This window comes from Thunnus maccoyii, chromosome 4, assembly GCF_910596095.1.
Source record: "Thunnus maccoyii chromosome 4, fThuMac1.1, whole genome shotgun sequence".
Taxonomy (NCBI): domain Eukaryota; kingdom Metazoa; phylum Chordata; class Actinopteri; order Scombriformes; family Scombridae; genus Thunnus; species Thunnus maccoyii.
This window is the reverse complement of record NC_056536.1, coordinates 605,963-622,591: the sequence shown is the minus strand read 5'-3', so window position 1 is coordinate 622,591 and position 16,629 is coordinate 605,963. Positions and strand designations below refer to the sequence as shown.

The window sequence follows — 16,629 nt, the reverse complement described above, 5'->3', positions numbered from 1 at the left end:
CAGCGGATGTGAGATGATTTGATTGCTGAGGATAAGTGCTGAGCAGGTTTCCTTGCATTTGGCTCTGCGGCTGGATCTCCCTGCAGATTATGATGTCACAGCGGAGTGGGAATAGAATCAGGGCTTCATCGGGAGCCTGGGATCACAGTCAGGATTAAGTGCATGTAGGTAGTAGTCTGTGACGAGTGACTGCTCAGGAGCAGTAGAGCTGGATCCATGCAGTCCTGCTGGCTTCTCCCCTGTGGACCCTTCAGGAAATTAAAGTGTCTGAAGATCAACAACTGGTAAGATGAACGATCAGCGGCTCTTTGTGAAACTTATTCTCATGATAGTTGTTGCCTTTTGGTAAACCAAACTTATCACATGTCGACAGATATTTCAAAGAATGGAGTGAGAGAAAAGATGTGACATTATTCAGATGTAATAATGTGCTTTATGCTCATTCTTCTGTTCTTCTTTACTAACATGAACGTTTCTTTCTAGACTGGTCCTGCTGCTCATAGCGAGCAGTAAACAAGATGAAGGTGAAATGGACCATGCTGGGCATGGTCGTCTTCTTCCTGCTGTCTGTGGTCATGACCTGCTGCTTCGTATGGCAGTACAGGATGCCAAAGCTGAACACAGGTAACAACACAGATTTACACCCTCACAACATCCACACTCTGACTTTTTTAAGATAAACAGTGTGACTTTCCAACCTGGAACGACTTTCGGACGTGGGCCTTTCTGGTCTCTTTGGTGTAATTGCTCATTTGCAGGCACTGCGGCAGGATTACACAAAGCTGGAGCAGCAGGATTAGCAGCCCCGTTTAAAGCAGACTTTAACTCCTGCTGAGGGAGGAGCTGAGCAGTGCTGCCTGTTCCTGGATAAAATGACAACAGTCACTGCTCACAGTGTGACATGAATCTGAATTTGGCTCAGGGACAGCTTAGTGCTCAGGGTGGACTGTCTCACTGTGTCAAACACGTTGTACCTGAAGGACTTTACAACCTCATATCCCCGAGAAAACCACAGCAGGTTGACGTATTTACAGCACTTCATAATGAACTGTACTATAAGATTGTTTTATAGCTAATGTATAATACGATATATTATATACTATATAAACAGTACAGATATATTTATCTGGCACTTTCATCCACAGCACAACAATTGTGCCTCTGATCACATTCGTTCAGGTGTTGCTCAAGAGCCCTTCAACACCCCAAGAATCAGTCTTATTATGAGACTCTATTATCTCATGTATCAGTAATTATGATATAATACAGTAACGGGCCTGACATCTTTAGACGTGTGTCATCAAAACTAACAAACCATCCAAACAGACAGATGTTTTTATCCCTTTTGGATCATCTACTGTTTCTTAAAAGAAACAGTCACTTCTTCTTGGAGGGACACCAGTAGTGAAACAAGCTTCTGTATTATGGGGTGATGTGTCATACTGACAAATATCAGTGCTCTGATGTTAGCGAGGCTGGTGAGACTCAGGTTAGCAAGATTTAATCAAACAACAGAAAAACATGTAACACACGAGATGGACAGATTATTGATGATCGATCAACCACGTCAGTCAAATCTGAAATTTAATGGAGCTGATGTCAAGAAACGTGATTCATGTTGATGTTATTTCAATTATATTCAACTTATTGTGTTACCAGTTTATAGAAGTATTGTTATGGGTTGATAAACTGAATTTGAGTTACGTAACATGCGTGACTTCTGTGGGTAAAATCAATCACCCACACAGAGAGATGAAATGATGCACCTTTCAACACTTAAGTCTTAAGTCCTCTAATTTACACTACATGTTGTATTTTGTTGGCTAGAAAGCTGGAGAGTGTGACTAAACAGGTCCCAGAAGTTTTATGTGCAGAGGAAATTGATATTGATCTTTTCATCTGACTGTTGAAGAGCTGCAACGATTAGACAATCGATCAGTCGATGGAAAGAAAAGGAATCTGCAATTATCTTGTTAATTGATTGATAGTTTATCATTTTTCAAGACAAATGTTCTCTGATTCCAGCCTCTCAAATGTGGCAATTTGCTGTTTTTCTGTCGTATATGACAATAAACTGAAAATCTTAAGATTTTGGACTGTTAGTCAGAGAAAACAAGCAAACTGAAGACATCAAACTGTGAATGTCCTCTTTTCACCAATTACAGTAGAAGCATTTCATTGACTAAACTATTAAATTAATGAAATAATCGGCAGATTAATCAGTGATGAAAATAGGATTGACAACAGCCCAGTTTTCAAAAGAAGTGAAGAAGATTTGCTCTACATCAAATCCAAACAGTTTCTACTGAGTATAGTTGTACATCTCTGGGGTGTGTATGACACCATGAAGGATAGAAAAGTTACAAACATGAACAACATTTCTCCTCTTTCTGTAGAAGTGGTTATAAACCAAGCAGCAGTGGAGGAGATGTGCCCTCGCTTCCCTGAGCCTGCGCCCCTCACACATCCCATCACATCCCTGAGGGTGGCCTTAGAAAAGGTGAATCTTGTTTTCCATATTTGACTCTTTATCTTATCGGTTTGTGGATATAGTTAAAGTTAACTAAAGTTTCTCCTAACAGATAGACGTCCTCCTGAGGTCGAGTGTTCACAGCACCAAGCTGCCAGCGATATCAGCCATCGTGGTTTTAAATGACTCTATTCTGTGGAATGGAAACTTTGGCAAGAGGAACATGAGTGATCCTTCCTCGTCTGCACCCAATGAGTACACAGTGTACAGGTGAGCTGAGATTCATGGTCACACACAGTGTGTAGAACAGGTGCGGAAAAGATTAACATAGAATATGACACAGATATGATAAAAGGGAAGTGGGGATTTGCCTGATTGCTACAGTTATTATTGGTCCTTAAAGCGCCTCAGCCAGTTCATAATATTAGCGCCTGCATGTAATCATTACCACACATTATGTAACCTGCAGTCTAATTCTTCTGTTGGATATTTGAGTCGAGGCTTAGAGTTAGAATTAGGGGTAGGGGTTAGGATTAGAGCTCCATTGTATTAAAGAAGAACCATCATTGATGAGACTGAACCACTCACTAAATGAAGTACTTAAATCTGCAGCAGCAGCAGCAGGATTGCTATTCATTATTAAACCACAATACATTTATTTAATCAAAGGAAATAAGCAGCTGTGATGCTCATTTCATTTGCTGTGATTGCAGAATTGCGAGTCTCTCTAAGATCTTCCCCACGCTGATGCTGTATAAGCTGTGGGAGGATGGACTGGTGGACTCTCTGGATGACCCTCTGCAGAAGTACACAGACAACTTCACCATCAAGAACCCGCTGGGGAAAAGTGGAGGACCAGCATCCTCGTCAGCCAGGACGCTCACCCTGCGCAGGATGGCCAGCCAGCTCTCTGGTAAGCACACCTATCTTAATGACATGGCAGCCATCTTTTATTGACCTACATCAAAGGGCAGAACATTGTAATCTGGTTCCAGACCTCTCAATCAGTGATTTACAGCTGGTCTGGTGTTGTGCTCGCTAACGACACTTTCTCCTGGTTGGAAAACAGTTGACCAATCAGAGCTTGGTAGGCGGGATTAGGAATGGGAACGTCATTTTACTACATTGTTATCTAGCTACATACAGTAAAAAACTGGCAAACACAAGCACGAAATTAAATGAAAAGTGAAACAAAATGGAAATTCAGTCTGATTATCAGGCTGAGAACACACATGAGGCTTGTTTGAGATGAACTGCACCTGAATCCTCACGTATCATTTGGCTTAATGTCGCTTCATAATAGCACCAGAATTAAATAACTCAGTAATGTTCATGTTGGAGGCTTTCTGTTATATTTGCAGGCTACTGAATTCTTCATTCTCTCAGGCTGATGAAAGTTGTAACAATATAAAACTTCATCGTACAGGATCAGACTAATAAAATTCAAATCCACCGATCATCTCATTGATCAGCTGACACTCAAGTGTTTCCCATCATGCCCCGAGGTCTTGCAGTCAGTGGAGAGCAGCTGCTGCACCTGGCTCCAAAACCTGTGGCCACCTTGATCTTGTTGATGTTATCGTTGTCGACAGTACGTTTGCATGACGTGATCGAGTTGGACACAAATCTAACTGCACTCTGTGGTGATCACTAGTGATCGATTCTGCACAGGCCTGCTCATCTCAAACAAGCCTGGTTATAATCTTATTGGATACTTTGGAGCTGGACCAGACTAGAATGTCAACTAGTCAACAAATCCTCCTCCTGGCTGCATCAGACTGCCTCCCTGATCTCTGCCTCAAAAACTCTCTGTAGTCTCACAGTGATAAATCTGAGGATGACTGAGCACACTGTCATTGTGTTGCATTCTGTTGTACACACAGACAGCGACAACAGTGGAAAGGTTTCTACTTTCACTACTTCACAGATCTTCCAGTCACTTTGTAAAGTGGATGTTTGTCTGACTGACTGTTTTAGAAAATGTGGAAGTATCCCCCAACTGCTCTCAGTGAGGTTCAGATGCTGTTCATAAAAGATCACAGTAGTTTTCAGGCCTACAGAAATTAACACTCTCTATCCACATGATGCAATAAACAATGTGTGATGCCACATTTCCAATATATTAAACTCTCTGAGTGTCGGCTTCCTTAGTTATGTTTACATTGTGCTCAGTTAGAGGTTCAGTGAATTGGCTCCAATCTGCCTCTTAGTAGATATTAGTTTTAATCCTCCGAATACACACAAAGTACACGGCACATTATGTGAAGAATGATGACCGTTGTTAGTTATTGTGTCTGTCACATGTACATACAGGGTCAGGGACAATAAAACACAATCACTTTGACTATACAACACAGTAAATTACAACCTGGAAAATTAGTTTAGACATGAGTCAACAACTCTGAAAATCTTTGTTGCTTTGTTGAAGCTACAACTTTCTTGCGGTCTTTTATATTAGATTGCATCAGACTGTGACAGGTGTGCTTTATTAATTATTGACAGTCATCTTAATGATGGAAATATAAACAGTACGTGTAAGTTGTGATAAACTTCCAGTATTTGACCCTGTTAAAGCAACAGAAGCCTGATTTGCTCATGTGATACCTCTGGGATTACAGACAGGGATCCCAACAGCAGATTAAATAATGTTACCACCATGAATACAGATGACCACTTATTGCCTCATATGTATGTAAAAAAAGAAAAAGATGGTCATCTTTTGCCCTTCTTGAAGTGCTGAGTTCACAGCAAAGAGGTTACGTTATGTAACTGGTGGTTCCACTTCCTGTCACCCAATTACATCCCAGTCAAAAAGCTCAGCAGCAGTGTGTGAAGGAAGCTCATTGGTCTAAATCTAGGTCTAGACTCTCACGCTCAACAGTGTAATTCCTGTTGAGGACACGTCTTTACCACCTACTACAGCACCTTAAATAACCGGGGCTCACATGAACACAGAGAGAAGCTATAATTACACAGATAGAGCTAATCAGATTAGGAGAGGGGGAAGCCCCGCTGAGAGCAGAAGTCGATCTGTTTGAGGACACAGACTCAAACCATGTCACAATCTGTTATGTGACACATTAACACACAACCAAAGTACCGGACAAGGAGGAAGGAGGAAGGAATGGCAATAATAATATAAGGTTTGACATCTATGGTTCAGCCAGATGAAAGATCAGAGGCTCGCCAGAGACCATGAAAGTCTGAATCTAACTGGTCCACCAAGTGACTGCAGTCCTTACAGCCAGGCTGCTGGTGTGGCAGAACGTCTCTATGTGGATTTACTCAACCCGCTGTTTGTATAAGAATACAGAGTGAAGACTTACACTTACCTTTACATGCACTGTAGTAACCTGGTTACTGTAAATCTGTGAATACATGCAGCAGATCATTCACCGTGGTGCACTGATTTTAACTGTATTAGTGATAGAAGACGCTGCGTCCTGACTTATTATCAGTGTGTGTGTGCAGCTGGACAGCAGTGAGAGACAGAGACAGATCTCCTCACAGCATGAACATGTCAGTTTAACAAACAGTCAAATGTTCAGCAGGGGAAACTAGACTTATTTAGACTTGTACAGGCCAGGTTTCAGTTTCAGTTTTAGTCAGACTCTGGATGCAATCATTTTAAATACGAGAATGTATCACACCATTTGCGATCTCGGTAACACTTTATAATAAGTATACAAATCATATACTTAATGCTTAACTAATGCATGACTCATGATGATTTAATGCATGAATTAATGCAGAATGTATCATGAATTTCTGTTACTCACCATTAACAAATGAACAAGTCACTATGACTTTATGTGATTAGTTCACAATTAATAGATCATCAGTTAAGGAATATTAATTGACAGTTAATTCACACATTAATTGATATGCAACCAAATTAGCTGAATTCCTCTTACATAGAAGTTTATTTCAGGATATCTGTATCTCTTCACAACAAATGCTTTCTCCTTCACTGAGCTCTGTGGGACCTGTAAAGACAAACATAAAACACTGTATGTTTATAGAGAGTTTATTAAGTACTAAGCAGACAGTCTGTGACAGAGACAAATAGCAGTATTCATCTGAGGGAAACGTCAGGAAAACCTCTTGATTATTGATTTTATTAATTTCTGCATGATTTCGGATCAGATTCCTGTTGGAACATGTACGGTTTTTGGTTTAGAAGCAGTTGCTGATGTGATATTCACATTATAAGTGCAGCTAATGGACTGGATTTATATATATGATGACTTAGCCTGGTCCTGGTCTTTAAAGGATCAGTGTGTAGGATTGCAACCAACTGAATACCTCATTTCTGCCGCGTCCGTTCCGTTAGACGCCACTAAATTCTACACACTGCATTTTTAAAGCAGCATTGCAATTCATGGACACAATATCCCACAGATTTACTCTCTATTGTTATCTAATATTTTTACAGGGTTACCCAGAAGATTAAGGTCAACTAATCTCCTTTGGAGTGGAGACACACAGGCAGCCCTTCATTTGTTACAGGATGATGTCCTCGTGGCAGATCCTGGCACCAAGTAAGACCCTGGTTCCTTCCTGTTTTGTTCTATTTTTGGCTCTGGTGACTTTAGGCAGTCTGTGCAGTGTATGTCTACACATCCAACAAGGATCCTTTTGGTATTTTGCATCCACAGGGAACTCATAAACCTCTGTGACATGATACTTTCTCTTTTCCTTCAGATGCCACTACAGCAATGTTGCCTTTTCCTTGTTGGCCAACATCCTGGCCCAAAAGGTGACCGGCTCTGACTTTGAGAGCTGGGTGTCAGACAACGTTCTGGAGCGGCTCAGCATGGAGGACACTGGTTTCAACTTAACTCCAACTACTCAGAGACAGATGGCTGTGGGTGTCTACAGCAACGGCCAGCCGGCTCCTCTCTACAACCTGGGCTGGTACCGACCTGCGGGTCAGATGTATTCCACAGCAGCTGACATGGCAAAGCTCATGATGGCTCTTCTGGGTGTGTATGGTGGGACACTGCTACGCCAGGACACCCTGAACACCATGCTGACCCCTGTCTTCAGATGCCAAAGTGGCTACTTTGCCAACTCCACCGGCACACCGTGGGAGATCAATGAGCAGCTCGGCTATGACGTGGTGAGGAAGGATGGCGACCTGGACGGCTATGCGGCCACGCTCTCCCTGGTTCCACGGCTCAAGCTGGGGCTGGTGATCCTGATGGCCGGGGTTCGGCCAGCAGGCCAGGACCTTGTGAGTCAGGCCTACAGCTACCTCATCCCCGCAGTGGAGAACGCTTTCAGGGACGCTCGACGGACTCTCAGACCACCACCTGACCCAGCTCCATACATGGGCTTTTTCACTTACAGGAATATGACTTTCTATGAGATTAAGGTGGGCTCAGATGGGGTGCTGGTCATGCAGCAGTTTGGACCACAGGTGGACACAACTGTGCCATCCAAGTACCGAACTATCCGGCTGGACCACCTCCAGGACAGGGTGTTCAGGGTGGTGTTTGAGAACCCGTACCCTTGCAAGCTGAAGATTAACAGCGCCTCAGTCTCCCTGGAGATACAGGACAGACAGCTCTTCAACTTTTACGTCTTCAACAAGAAGGGTGTGTCACCAGGGTTTGATTCCCCAGGACTCAACACTTACAGGGTGATGAGGATAGCTGGAAGACCATATTTTACTTCATAAAAACAGGAGTTCAACTTACAACAAGTGTGTCCCTGTACCGGGGGTTTGTGTCAAGGACAAATGCAGTGGGAAACATGATACTGCAAATGAAACAGCTATTATTGACTCTGTGTTCAGCGTCATGAAAGACTCCCATGCTAAGGTCAATGTGATTAATCTGTATTGTATTTTAACATTATCTATTTAATACTGTACTGCTCACAATATCAATTTTATTATTTAGTCTAGTCAAACAAATCTCTGAAAGTTAGTCGTCTGCTAGATAACAAGCAGAGACGAAGCAAAACTGTTACACCATTGTATAAATGGTTTTGGTTAGATGGTCAACGTGGACAACGTGGTCGGATTCCTCGTCAACCTTCAAGTGCCTACAGTGTGACTTAGAAAGACATTTGACATGTCGAGTGGTCAAGTTTTTCAAGGTTCAAATCCATCAGGGAAGCATGTAAACACGTTGTCTATGAGCAATAATGTAACTACTGTTTAAGTGTCCATAAAGCAGTGGTGGGCAAATAGCGGCCTGTGGGCCAAATCTGGTCCACCAACAACAACATCTGGCACCCAAATGAAAGCTGAAGTTTTTCCTTTTATAGATTGCATCAAGTCTTTTACATAACTCTTAATCTACAGTAGACGACAATGTAAACCTCTTATAAACTTACACATGTATGGTATGTAACATGATTTGTCTGATCTGACCAGAACAGATTTGTGTCAATAACAGAACTTCAGCTTCAACCTTAAATGAAGAAGGCCACTGTTTATTGTGTGTGGATTAGTGATGGGAATCATGACATCTGCCCTCAGATACAACCCTAAAACTGATTTATACAAACAACAGTGTATCAAAAACACGTTTTCACTGTGCCTGTACAAATAAACAGTGCTGAAAAAAATCGGGCCCACAGTTGCTGACTCCTGCCATGAAGTGTGAAGTGAAAATGTACGTTAACATCAATGTGTTGTGCCCTTAAAACAGGGAAAATAGTGAGAGGAAAGGGATGAAGGAACCGACACACTGCTCTCGTCTTCACTCGTCTGTATTAAGTCTTAATTATAAAAAGTACCACCAAATTCACACATTTTCCCCGTATGAATACACTCAGTCTCAGGACCACAGTTTCCACAACTAAGGTATCCTCCTCTGTTTTTCTAAATAATGTAAATAATATTTCTAACCAGTGTACAACATAGACTGTAACTTAGATGAAATACATTTACCTTTTTAACTTTGGTGTTTTAGCTGCCACATGAACTGACTTCTTACAGTAATAAAATAACATTTTTAACAACAGTTGAATGCTAGAGCAAGACAACAGGAGTAACGTTAGCTTAGCTTAGCTAGCTTATACAGTGACGGAGTTAGCCAGAAACTCTTTAACTACATAAAAGTACAAAATTCACCTCTTTCTCTCACAATGAACAACAATGACAAAATAACAATTATCAACATGTGTCACTAAGTTTATAGTGCTTTATGTACAGTAATAACCTTAAAACAGGGAAAATAATGAGGAGAAAGGGATGAAGAACCTGCACACTGCTCTCGTCTTCACTCATCTGTATTGAGTGAGGAAGAGGAGGCGATTCCCCCTGCTGGAGCCCTGAGGCATTACCAATAGATCAACACACAATCAACCCAGAAAAATAACCTACATGACCTATTTGTACTATCTACACTCTGGCTGCATTTTCTCCACAGTACTAACCTTAGCAACATAACTGAAATAACAATAAAATGATGTGTTATGAAGATGGAACACGAGGAATATAATTGCATACATATAAGTAAACATATAGAGTTAACACTGAGGTGAATAAAAACATCCCTGCAATACTGAGAGGCTAGCAGAGCGTTAGCCGCAGCACAACCGGAGGGAAGCACAGCCAGCTAGCCTCTGCTAGCCTCCCAGCTAACATTAGCCCCGGTTCTGCATGTGGATCCAACCGGAGCACCGAGCCCCGGTTTGTTATTGAGGTTAAAGTGTGAAGAAGCAGCGGTTCTGACGGGCAGCTGAGTGAAGTGCAGCCTGCAGAGGAAACACCGGGACCGTCAGGGTGAAACAGTCCGTGGAGGGAAACACAGTCAGGCGGCGGAGGAGAAGGCGACATATCGGCTGCTCATAATCGGCAGAAATGGCCGATGCCGATATTTCATTTTAGAGCTCTTATTGGCCGATACCGATGACGTGCTGATAATATCGTGCATCCCTAATTATTAATAATTTGTTCAGACGGTGTCAGGAAAACTAATCTGAACTAACAGGGATGCTCAAATAGTCAACTTTATGAAAACATTAAAACTGTAACACAAATCTGAAAGAAAGATACGATACAGACAATAAAAACAGACCTGGACCCTCACGGCAGTACACATGGAACCAGCTCTTAATGATGCAGATTTGAAGTGTGCTAAACAAAAACAGACATATCAGGCTTTAGATTGTGATTCAGTCATGCAGGTTGACAAGCTTAAATAATATTTCTTAAGATAATTCATAACATTTTTAGTTACCTTGTTAACTTTTTTCCTGCCTTGTGAAATAATGGTTTCATGGTGTTGAGGTCACTGGATTAATGGTGGTTCACTCCCATCACTATCAGGATCAAGGCAAGAACACACACACACACACAGTAAAGTGTTTATCAGCTCTGCGCCGTCAGTCTGGACTGAACAAACAGTCACCACACTGTGTACACATCTGATCTTTCAGGTTACACTTATTAAGGTTATTTTCTACGACTCAGTTAAGCCTCATGTCACAAATCTGAATTAGATTGTTATTAAATATGATTTCCTGTGACAAAAAATGACTGAGCACGTTTATTTCATACGGACCCCAACTTAGACTCAGACACTAACGCTTTAGACAATAACTTGTGTCAGTTCAGTTCAGTTAACTACACCTAAACTCCTCCTTCTCCCTCATTAAAAACCCAGAATCTCTGGAGGCTTCATGTTTCCACATCACACTGTGGAAGTTTCATACTGGACCACGATTGGCTCCAAACTAGTTGTGATGTCACAAATCCTGCTCGTAGGTTCACGTGTTAAACTGAGATTTAAGGTGAACACAGAGACTTTCCTCCTACAGCAGATGAATGAAAACAAACATCCAGCTAAAGGAAGAAGAACACACTACACACTGAGCTGCTATAACGAGAATCTCAGAGAATCATCAACATCTCTGTAGTCGCCGTCAGCTCTGCAGAGCGTCTCATCAGCCTGGCGGCAGCAGCAGCTGTTTTCAGTGAAGCAGCTCCGTCTGCAGGTGTTGTACAGTATCAGCTGCCTGCTGCTGCAAGCGAGGATGATGAGAGCGCTGAGACCTGCCAGACAACGACAGCTGTCACATACAAAGACAGGATTCATCAGCTGGCACTGATAAGTTTGATAAATATATGTAACTGAGCCTCTTCCTCTTCTATTCAGAAAATGAACCTTCATGTAAGCCAAAGAGGAAAACAACCAGAGTTTTATTTCACACTGGAATTTATTGCAACTGATTCATCCCGACAATCAGGTTCAAACAAACAACTTCAATAAAAATAAACAGTTTCATTTTATTGCTTCAGCAGGATCTCTGCCCATCATCATCATCATCATCATCATCATCGCTACAGACAGAGTCTTTATTCATTCATGTACTCATCGGTTCTTCCTCATGTGAACTATCTTCACTCCCTTCGTTGGTTTGTGTCATCTTGAACCGTAAAGACACACGTCGTGTTCTCTGCTCAGCTGGGCTGGTGGATCAACTCCGGGTCCTGGTTCCCACTTTTTTTGGTCTAGATATTCATTTATTTTTTAAATATATGAATTTCTTATTGGATAATGTTTTTATTTGTCTATATAGCAAAGTCAATAAAATATAAAAGATCATTTAAAAAACATAAGATGATGCGTTATGATCATAGATGAACTAGAACAGCTGGAACGATGTATGATTTTAGTTTATACTGTGTATGACTCCTCACTGACACCATGCAGTTTAACCTTTGTGCCAGCAGAGGGCACTTCAATAACAACAATACCCATCACATATTCATTTAACAAGAAACACTGGAAAGTGTTCGACCACTTCTAATAAAAATGGCCGCTCCTCTGAGGCTGTTACCAGGAAACGGTGCTCTGACGTTCGAGGTGTAAACAAACTTCTGCCAAACCTCACTGTAATCCCCAAAGCGTAACGAGAAACAGGTTTTGTTGATGGAGATGGGTACTATTTCCCTTCAATGCCAAAAACTCAGGGAAAAATGAAGGCAAAAGAGAAGTGAGAGTTAGTGTCGCCTCTGCTGGACTCACTACATTTTCTGGATCATGACCTGGAATTTACCTGCAGAGACATAAAGGAAGAGAAGAGAAACGTTGTTAGTCCACATTTATCATTTACCCTCATATTTTCTCCTACTTAAATGTGTCTCTAATGTTTTTACACTCTTAAAAAGTGTGCAGGACAGAATATTAGACACACAGCTGCATTTATGTTTGCATGGTTGTGACCACCGGTTTTTGAGTTTAGACATTGAGCATGCTGATAAAACAGGATTTATCAGAGGCTGTGATGCATCACAAGATAATTTGAAGATATTTGTACTTAAACATTTGACTTCTGTACGAAAGCAACAAGAAATGCATCAACTGTGTGAAGGAAACTTTTCTTCTGTGATCCTTGAGTGTCTCTGAAAGCCGACTACAGTACTGCAAAGGTAAACTGGAAGTCCCTTTTAAGGATGCTGGGACACTTGGAATACGTCAACACTGGGGGGTTTGGGGTAAAAAAGACCCTTTTGACCCTTGTTTAGCCCAGAGACCATTTTGTCCATATAATGTGGTGCACTCGTAGCTGTGTGTGTAACTACAGGAAACTGTCAGCAGTAACTGTGTTGCTGTTTATGTTCTGAAAGTGCGGCTTCAGTCTAGCTCACCCCGTGGTGACCTGAGATGGTACAATCCAGTTAGGTGTGGTCAGTCACTGGTCTGTTGAGGGGTTGAGAGGAGGTGGCAGTTTGTTTTGTTGAATTTCCCAGGGTTCATTTCAGGTTTCAGGTGCTCAAATACCATCTTCTGCCCTTTCTATGGGGTGGCGGCTCTATTATTGACTAATTGATATGAGATTGATATATGCCTTTTAATAGAAGCTGCTGTTTAAGTGTGACCTTGTTCCAGCACCAAAGGGTCTACAGAGTCAGTGCTTCATATGCACAGGTAGGCTACATGGTCCTGAAACCTGGTCTACATGGTCCCTGGGGGGGACTCTACCAGTGGGGACTGGATTTGAGTTGTTAGGTTACGATGTTCCTGAGTTCTCACACTTGCCCCCGTTCACCTGTACCCACAGTACTCACAGGTGAAGCATCACAGCATCCCTTGAGACTGTTATCACAATCTAACCTCATCAGCCGATCTGGATGAGTTGGGACAGTCCTACAACTGTTGTATCTCCCGTACTCTTCCTCTCCTCTCCCTCTCTGACACACACACACCAGGCAAGGCCATAAAACATGAGACTACATTCCTGAAGATTCTCCAACTTTGCTCCTCTGTCTTGAAGTCAAAGTCTGATTCATTAAGTATTAAATGTGTGACTGTTAATCACAAAGTAATACCAGTCAAAATGGTCCAACTCTGATCTTTTAATGGTAAAATTCAGTTCAAGTTAATCATGTGTAGATTAAACTGCCCCACATTACGTGTACCAGTGTTGCCCTCCAGTGGTCACCTTCAGTAGAGCTTTGAACACTGACGACGCCACTAAACTGCTGAAGTGTGTATGAAGGATTATGTTGTTATGTGCAGTAAAGAACTGATATCCAGTGGTCCAGTAGAAATATAACCGGAACAATATTATGGACGTGTGTAACAAACTGCAGTTATTTTATTTTACCAGACATTCAAAAAGTCTGATAAAAGAAGAACGAACGTTAGTATTTAGTTAACATTTGAAGGAGGTTTGTTAAATAACTAAAGTCTATTTTCAGTAGACTGAACTGATCGCTGTTTAATCTTTTATATGAGAAATATCTTGATAGAAGTAACAGACCATGTTGATATTAATATCGTCAGTAAAGACTGATTTTTAATCAAGTCTTGTTAACTTGCATCAGGATAGTTGCTGTTAAATGTGAACGAAGCTGTGATTTTAAATTTAATCTTAAGTAACTCATCAGTTAGTGAATTAAAACAGAGCGGATCACGTGTTTTCTTCCACCATCTGAACTTTCTCTGCACTTTTTCTCTTGTTTCAAGTGATCTCCTGAGTTTAACTTCTACTTTTCTTTTTGTCGAGCTACGTTCAGTATTTTAACTCCAGTGAAACAAACTTTATGTTGAAATTCTTAAAGTATAGTTTTGTTCAGCCAGCGAAGTTAATTTTTGAGTTATTTTAGTGAGAAAGTTAATCAGTCAGTCAAGGACTCGCTCTTCCACGGTCCACGATATCTTTAACGTTGTTGTTCCCAGAAACAACCAGATCAACTCGGTTTTGTCTCCATCTAACGGTTCAACCACGCCATGATTTGGTGAATCACCTGAAGAAAACTGTTACCACAACTCAAAACACAACACAAAAACACTGCCTTCCTCTGGACTTTCAACCACATCTCATGGTATTCCTCAGTGGATGGAGTTACGGAGTTAAAATTTAAAAAAACTCAACCGGCAGACGACGACAGAAAGATGTTTTTGTCAAACTGCTGTTTCCAGGATCAAGTTTGTGAGAGCGTCTCTGATTGGATGACGGATGAGTGATGTGTGACTTACATGCAGGCATGACGGACACCTCCGCAGTCACGATACTCTTCACTCCCAGGTTGGACAGACCTCCTCTCACCAGACCACAGGTGAAGGCCAGATACTGCAGAGATACACAGAGTCAGGCAGCAGTCAGTCACTTGTTCATGTGATGAGTGACGACGTGTCTTGTTTAAACACACAGCGGTGTGACGCAGTCAACTGAAAAACACACAATCGAAACGTTCTTGCCACAACGTGTTGGAAACAGTAAACAAACATTGACTTTCATTATTATTTGATTCATGTATTGTCTCAAATATAAACTGTGTGTATTAGTGCAGTGATCAGAGTTGTCCAGCAGGTGTCGCCATGTGACCGTATCAAGAACATTTTCAACACAGCTGCTTCATACTGAGTCAGTGTTTCCCTTCACGTCTCAGTCAAAACTGTAGTTACCAAAACAAAGAAATGTAGCTGTGAATCAGTCTTTATATGTGTTATATCTACAGGTGGGAGTTTTTAGTGCTGAATGACTGTAATGTGATTTGAATAACTCGTTATAGTTTATATTTCATTAAAGGAGAAGTGTTTTAGAGGAAGAGAGAAGCTCATTACCTTCGGGGCATGTTCCAGATACTGGTTCCCCGCCGACAGCTGACTCAGTAGTCTGAACTTGTTGTCCTGGAGAACATAGATGCCCTGAAACACACGACAGAGCAGCTCTGACGTCATCGACACAGCAGTGATATCACACTGTGAAGTCTGGATAAAACTAAAAGAATGACTGCAGTCTGCTGAGCCAGCAGTTATACTCATTATTGATTAATCTGGCAATTATTTTACCAATAAATGTCCAATGACAGTAAAGTCAGTGTCACCTGGTGATTGGTTCGGAGGTTGTCGATCTGCTTCTTGAACACACAGGTCCAGAAGTCTTTACAGACGAACTTCATGACGTCCAGCTCGTCTTTGAACCGCGCTGTGTCTTTAGTCAGTCTGCACACAAGCAAAACGTTCACACAGACAGTCAGCAGAGAGGAGTCAGTCTGAGCTCACTGATGGTGATCTGTTCATGAATATTATGTTAGTGAGTCCATGAACATCACAGCTTCGTCCTGACGTGTGTGTCTTGTGTTTATTGATATAATCTATGTGTTAATCATTTCTGAAACCAGGCTGCAGTTTGCTGACATTAGCTGTGATTTATCTTCATAAACATCTTCAGCCTCTAAAGGTGAGGAAATAAACTACAAGCAGACTCGTGACTACAGATGCAGCACTGATCCTTCACTAGTGTCGTTACGTTAGCTTGTTACCTCTCTATGAGTCCCTGTCCGACTCTGAACCCCATGTTCTCCAGTTTGGTGATGTTTCTTCCAGTCTCCTGAACCAAAGAGCACAACTGATGAGCAAACATGTGACGACCGGAGACGGTCGGAGTCGTTCAGCGTCACGACACAAAGCTCCGTTTCTTACCGTCTCTCCGCCGTCCGCGGACTTGTAAATGTACTGAATCACTTCGTTATGTAAAAACTGGAAGGGAGCCTCGTCTGCCATTGTTGTTACTGTAAAACCTGAAGTCTGTCAGCAGCTGACACACACAAACACAAACACACACACATATATACACATATACACACACACACACTTCGTCCTGCTTCCGTGTTGTTATTGTTTACAGGAAGTCAGGCGCGTGACTGCAGCGCCACCAGCAGGTCTGGAGGGACTGTGACACACACA

At 41.8% G+C, this 16,629-nt stretch overlaps 2 protein-coding genes and 1 long non-coding RNA gene across 3 annotated transcripts; 1 reads left to right on the top strand and 2 right to left on the bottom strand.

Annotated features, from left to right (window-relative positions):
* The first annotated feature begins 518 nt into the window (after positions 1-518).
* Positions 519-8,342, top strand: lactbl1a (lactamase, beta-like 1a). The gene is made up of 6 exons (XM_042409961.1): positions 519-653; positions 2,411-2,500; positions 2,583-2,740; positions 3,184-3,383; positions 6,906-7,011; positions 7,175-8,342. The coding sequence occupies exons 1-6, from the start codon at positions 519-521 to the stop codon at positions 8,151-8,153; spliced, it is 1,668 nt and encodes a 555-aa protein (XP_042265895.1). The 3' UTR covers positions 8,154-8,342.
* LOC121896215 lies at positions 6,378-10,750 on the bottom strand. Its single transcript, XR_006095943.1, has 3 exons — positions 10,669-10,750; positions 10,507-10,565; positions 6,378-6,456 (listed from the first exon to the last, which is right to left on the bottom strand). It is a non-coding gene; the product is annotated as an uncharacterized LOC121896215 (long non-coding RNA).
* An 878-nt stretch (positions 10,751-11,628) lies between these two features.
* On the bottom strand, positions 11,629-16,568 carry trappc6b (trafficking protein particle complex subunit 6B). Its single transcript, XM_042409336.1, has 6 exons — positions 16,366-16,568; positions 16,206-16,273; positions 15,768-15,885; positions 15,505-15,588; positions 14,917-15,010; positions 11,629-12,490 (listed from the first exon to the last, which is right to left on the bottom strand). The coding sequence occupies exons 1-6, from the start codon at positions 16,444-16,446 to the stop codon at positions 12,459-12,461; spliced, it is 477 nt and encodes a 158-aa protein (XP_042265270.1). The 5' UTR covers positions 16,447-16,568; the 3' UTR covers positions 11,629-12,458.
* Between the last annotated feature and the right edge of the window lie 61 nt (positions 16,569-16,629).

Bases quoted from the DNA above. Each gene is read 5' to 3' on its own strand.
- lactbl1a (XM_042409961.1), top strand. From the start codon at position 519: ATGAAGGTGAAATGGACCATGCTGGGCATGGTCGTCTTCTTCCTGCTG. The intron at 654-2,410 runs ATCCACACTCTG...GTGGTTATAAAC, and splicing joins CAGATTTACACCCTCACAAC to CAAGCAGCAGTGGAGGAGAT. The intron at 7,012-7,174 runs GTAAGACCCTGG...CTTTTCCTTCAG, and splicing joins GTGGCAGATCCTGGCACCAA to ATGCCACTACAGCAATGTTG.
- trappc6b (XM_042409336.1), bottom strand. From the start codon at position 16,446: ATGGCAGACGAGGCTCCCTTCCAGTTTTTACATAACGAAGTGATTCAG. The intron at 16,274-16,365 runs GTAAGAAACGGA...TCTTTGGTTCAG, and splicing joins CCGCGGACGGCGGAGAGACG to GAGACTGGAAGAAACATCAC. The intron at 15,011-15,504 runs GTAATGAGCTTC...GTATCTCTGCAG, and splicing joins ATCTGGAACATGCCCCGAAG to TATCTGGCCTTCACCTGTGG.